This window comes from Microtus ochrogaster, chromosome 5 (assembly GCF_000317375.1).
Source record: "Microtus ochrogaster isolate Prairie Vole_2 chromosome 5, MicOch1.0, whole genome shotgun sequence".
NCBI classification, from domain to species: domain Eukaryota; kingdom Metazoa; phylum Chordata; class Mammalia; order Rodentia; family Cricetidae; genus Microtus; species Microtus ochrogaster.
Window position 1 is genome coordinate 81975660 of NC_022012.1, and position 4701 is coordinate 81980360.

The 4701-nt window shown below is 47.4% G+C and overlaps 2 protein-coding genes across 5 annotated transcripts in view; one reads left to right on the forward strand and one right to left on the reverse strand.

The window, feature by feature from the left end:
• The window catches only part of Atrip (ATR interacting protein), a 15652-nt gene extending 14984 nt beyond the window's left edge, over positions 1–668 (reverse strand). For all 3 annotated transcript variants that reach the window (XM_005347958.2, XM_026779528.1, XM_013346602.2), the window contains exon 1: positions 334–668. In XM_005347958.2, coding sequence (XP_005348015.1) covers positions 334–583 — 250 coding nt within the window. In that variant the 5' untranslated portion in view covers positions 584–668. The remainder of the gene's footprint in view (positions 1–333) is intronic.
• A 75-nt stretch (positions 669–743) lies between these two features.
• Ccdc51 (coiled-coil domain containing 51) overlaps positions 744–4701 on the forward strand; it is a 19687-nt gene continuing 15729 nt past the window's right edge. Inside the window, exon 1 of one of the 2 annotated variants that reach the window (XM_005347962.2) lies at positions 744–1393. In XM_005347962.2, coding sequence (XP_005348019.1) covers positions 1327–1393 — 67 coding nt within the window. In that variant the 5' untranslated portion in view covers positions 744–1326. The remainder of the gene's footprint in view (positions 1394–4701) is intronic. The other variant, XM_005347964.3, reaches the window with a different exon arrangement.

Sequence of the window (4701 nt, forward strand, 5' to 3'; positions counted from 1 at the left end):
TGCTCACTCATGCCGTCCAAGGTTACAGTGGGCTGCGTAAAATCTAAATCCTCTCACATGGGTTGTGACAGTCCTGAGGTAGTCGTAATCATGTTTCAAGGAAAATAATTAACAGTCTAGCTGTCTGTATTTCAAGTCTGGGTGGATGAGGCCTTTTGACAGCTGTTTTAACCACCAAATCGAAGGACTTTTTGAAACAGAACCGCCCTTAGATAGGGTGCTCCTTCGTCTTAAAAAGAGAAAGGGAAACGGTGCAAGACTCCAGTGCCAAAGTCACTGCGTTGACGAGTTATGCACCACCCCCGGGGGAAAGGCGCCCCCATAAGCACTCACTGGACAGGTTCCGAGGCGCGACCGGACACTGGCTCAGGGCCTGTGACGCGAGGATGTCGAGTTCCTCTAGGTCGTCGGCGGTGAATTCCGCGTGCGCGCCGAATGGGTCTTCGGGGTCCGGGACCGTAGTCTCAGTGACGCTCCGGGCCCGCTTGCTCGGAGGGTTCTCGAAGGCCCGCGATAGGCAAGGGAGAGGCGCCGGGCCGCCGCTCTGCTTCCTGTGGCTGTTCGGTGCGGGAGTCCCAGCCATGAATTCCTTCAACCCGCAGCGTCTGTAGACGCCAAGCACAGCCTTGTCCGCGGCAAGCCCAACCTGGCCCAACCGCCCGCGCGCCGCCGCTCCCTCCAGCCTCCGGCCAATCAGTAGTCAGCTGGCCGGCCCAGAGAGATGACGCATACAGAGCGCGCCGTTACACCTGACAGGTTCCTGCCTGTCTCTGCTCAGGACCGCTAAATCGCCTCTTGTGCCGGGGCGCTGTGCACCTCTACCGGGATTACTCGTGTGGCGGGATCCCGGAGCGTCTGACCAACGGCACCTGTGACTGTCCCCCTCCCTGGCTTGTGTAGAACACTGAGCCTCCGAGGAGCAGTTCGCCTTGAGTCGAGACGGGCAGCATTCAGGGATCAGCTCTATTTCACCTCACGCATCGCGGTTGACTCACCTGGCCTGTGTCCCGAGACTGTCTCAGGGAGGAGAAGGAATGCAGCGGTTCTTCTGAACGCGGGGATCTTCCAGAATAGCGAATGTTTCGAATATGTGTGAATTTGAGAAAAGTCTGGGAAGGGTGAGCTCGAGAACGGTGTGCCTGTTCAGAACTTCTCGGACTGTTAGCTTTCGTTTATTTCTCGGAGAGTCTTTATGTTCCGAACGCTGGTTGTATAGAGATGAATGAAGGCCAAGAAGTCAAGGAAAGCTTCCTGTGAGCGGTCCTTGAATTGCCCAACAGGTTGAGGGGAGATTGGCAAGAAAAATGGGTAAGAGGGTGATGCGCGATGTTACTGAGAAATATTCAACTTCGACAAGGATACCAGGTGGAAGTTACTGCGGCAGAGAGAGGAGGTAAAACTTCACAGGGGAGCAAAGAGTTGGGTTTTGCTTGGGTGTGAGCAGAAGTGGGCGGAACAGTTAGCGGGAATGGGGGATTGGAGAGCAACGGGATCGAGACTTTTCTACTCCGCTTGCTCGGTGCCAGACTTAGCTTGTGAGCCTATCAATCTGCTAAAATATCGGGTCAGAGAGTGCTCAGGTCTAGAATGCCTTAGGTCTTCTGTTTTTTTTAGATTTGTTATTTTTTATGTATATGAGTGTTTTGCCTGCATGTATGTCTGTGCACCACACGCATGCCTGGTGCCTACAAAGGTCGGAAGGCATTGGCTCACTTAGAACTACCTTAGTTGTTTTTTTTTTTTAATTCAACTGCTAATAGTTTCCCTTAGCTTTCCAATATAATTGACATGTAACCAAAGCTGGCCTGAAACTGCTGGGATTATAGACCCGAACCACCCTGTCGAGCTGTTTTTGTTTCTTGAGATGTCCTCGCACTTCCAATCCTCCTGTGTCAGTCGCCAAGTGCTAGAATTGTAGGTGTGAGTTACCATGCCTGACTGAATACCCAAGTCTTACTAAGGTCTGTGGTTCAGAAAAGAGACTGGACTGTTCATTGTCAGGTAGGATCAGATTCCAGAAACTAAAAGAGAAGTAACTTCCATTGGGGGGCAGGAAGCCATGACTGCTGACTTTTTGTTTTTGTCGTTCGTTGTTATTGTTGTTGTTTCCAGCAGCTTGGGGCTGGGAGCCAGCTGGCAAGACTCCATGGTCCTAAAGCTCAAAGAAGGTGCTGTTTTTTATGTGTATGAGTGTTTCACTTACATGTATGTCAGAGGCCAGACTGGAACTAGAATTATAGTGAGTCACCATGTGGGTGCTGGGAATTGAACCCTGGCCCTCTAGAACAGCCAGTGCTATTAACTGCTGAGCCATCTCTCCAGCCCCCAAGTTGGTTTCTGATTCTCTTGCATCAGCTGACCGAGTGCTGTGATTACAGGTGTGTGAGCTGGGCATGCCTGTAATTCCAACTGCTCAGGAGGCTTGGGCTGGGGAAATCACAAATTCAGGGTCTGCCTGAGCTACTTAATAAGATCCTGTCTCATAAAAAAGTTATCCTCAGGGAAGGTTTATTACTATTCCCTTTTGTATGAATGGCCTAGAGGGAAAGTAAGTCTTGTGCCTCTCAATTAGGTTTTTCAGGAAATATATATGGGGTTTGGACAGTGTTAAAGTTATTTGCTTAGAATATTCAAGGCTCTGGATTTGATTTCCGGCATCCTGTCTCCCCTAAAATAGGCTCACGTTTCTGGGCATGATGGCACCTACCTGTAATCCCAGCTGAGGCAGAAAGATTTTAGTTAAGGCCCTCCTAGTCTATACGGACCGAGTTGCAGGCCAGTCTGTGATTAGACCCTATCTCAACTCCCTCCTTCCCAAACAAGATTGGTTTCTAGTCCGGAGTTTTTTACTTAGTGGTTGGTGGCAGATAACATCTGGTAAGAACTACCACTTTACAGAGTATAATCAGGGAAGAGTCACTAATTTTTTTCCAGAACCGGAGTCTGAAAACTAGGGCTCTTCGCATGAGCTACATCCCTAGCCCCATTTTTTACATTTTTTGACTGTTACTCAGTCATGCCTTCAAGTTGTGATCCTCCTGCCTCAGTTTCCCAAGGAGTTAGGATTTTCTAAAGGTAAGACTGAAGGAATCGAGTTGGTGACACAGTGAAGGGCTTGGGCTTCATCACTGCTTTGCAAGGATCTCTTTGTGTGTGCTTGCTATTGGGTATTCTTTTTTTTTTTTAATATTTATTATGTGGCCGGGCGGTGGTGGCGCACGCCTTTAATCCCATCCCCTGGGAGACAGAGACAGGCGGATCTCTGTGAGTTCGAGACCAGCCTGGTCTACAAGAGCTAGTTCCAGGACAGGCTCCAAAACCACAGAGAAACCCTGTCTCAAAAAACCAAAAAAAAAAAAAAAAAAATTTATTAATACAATATTCTGTCTGTGTGTATGTCTGCAGGCCAGAAGAGGGCACCAGACCCCATTACAGATGGCTGTGAGCCACCATGTGGTTGCTGGGAATTGAACTCAGGACCTTTGGAAGAGCAGGCAATGCTCTTAACCTCTGAGCCATCTCTCCAGCCCTATTGTGTATTCTTTAGCCACTAACAAAAACAAACAGAAAACAGAGCTGGGCATTAGTGCCTCATGCCTTTAATCCCAGTACTTGGGAGGCAGGCCTGGTCTCCATAGGACAGCCAGGGCTCTATGGGGTGCAACCTAGCAAGCAAACAAACAATAAACACAGCGAGAGCCTTGCAGTGCTGGTGCAAGCCTTTAATCCCAGCACTGGGGAGGCAGAGACAGGTGAATCTCTGTGAGTTCAAGGCCAGCCTGGTCTACGGAGCAAGTTTCAGAACAGGCTCCAAAGCTATACAGAGAAACCCTGTCTCGGAAAACAAAATCAAAAGCAAGCAAATAAACAAAAAAAACCAAGTGAGGTTTGTCTTTATCCCAGACTACTGTGGCTGCAAATGGACTAGAGGGTGAATAGTAGAAATCAGAAGGCAAGGAATGGTGTCCAGACCACTTAGAGCAACAGTGGCGGTTTGTCACCCTTTTGAGGGTCGCATATATTTACTTTGCGATTCATAACAGTAGCAAAATTAGTTACTAAGTAGCAATTAAAAGAATTTTGATTGGGGGTTACCACAAGAACTGTATTAAGGGATTATAGTCTTAGAAAAGTTGAGAAGAACTGCCTTAGAGCCTGATTTTAAGAACTTTGGCTTCTCTTTTTAAGTACTGAAGAATGTTAAGCCAACGAAAAACAATTATGAGTTGAAATTTAACAAGATCAGCCTTTTCCTCCTTTGCATGTTGAAGCCCAGGCTTGGGAGTCTTATTCATTGAGGCAGGGTATCTCAACTAAACTCAGAGTTTACCTATATGGCTAGCTAGCTGTCCAGCTTGCTCCAGGGATCCCTTGTCTCTGCCTGAATTGCAGTTTGCTTTAAACACATGAACACATGGCAACTTCAATATCATGAAAGACAGGTGGTTTTCTCTATAAAGTATACTTCTTTTACTAGTCTCTGAAAAAGCATACCATCAGATAAAGAACCACACAAGAATGATAGCCCTTGAATGAGTTGGTTTAATTCAAAGTGATACAGAAATCAGAGTACAACAAAGACAAAACAGCAGGCTCTGGCAGGATTCCAAGCTGGGTTCACTTTCAATTCACAGCTGAGGTAGGGACTGCTGAACACTAAAGACAATGAGCCATTGTATTATTTATTTTATTATTATTATT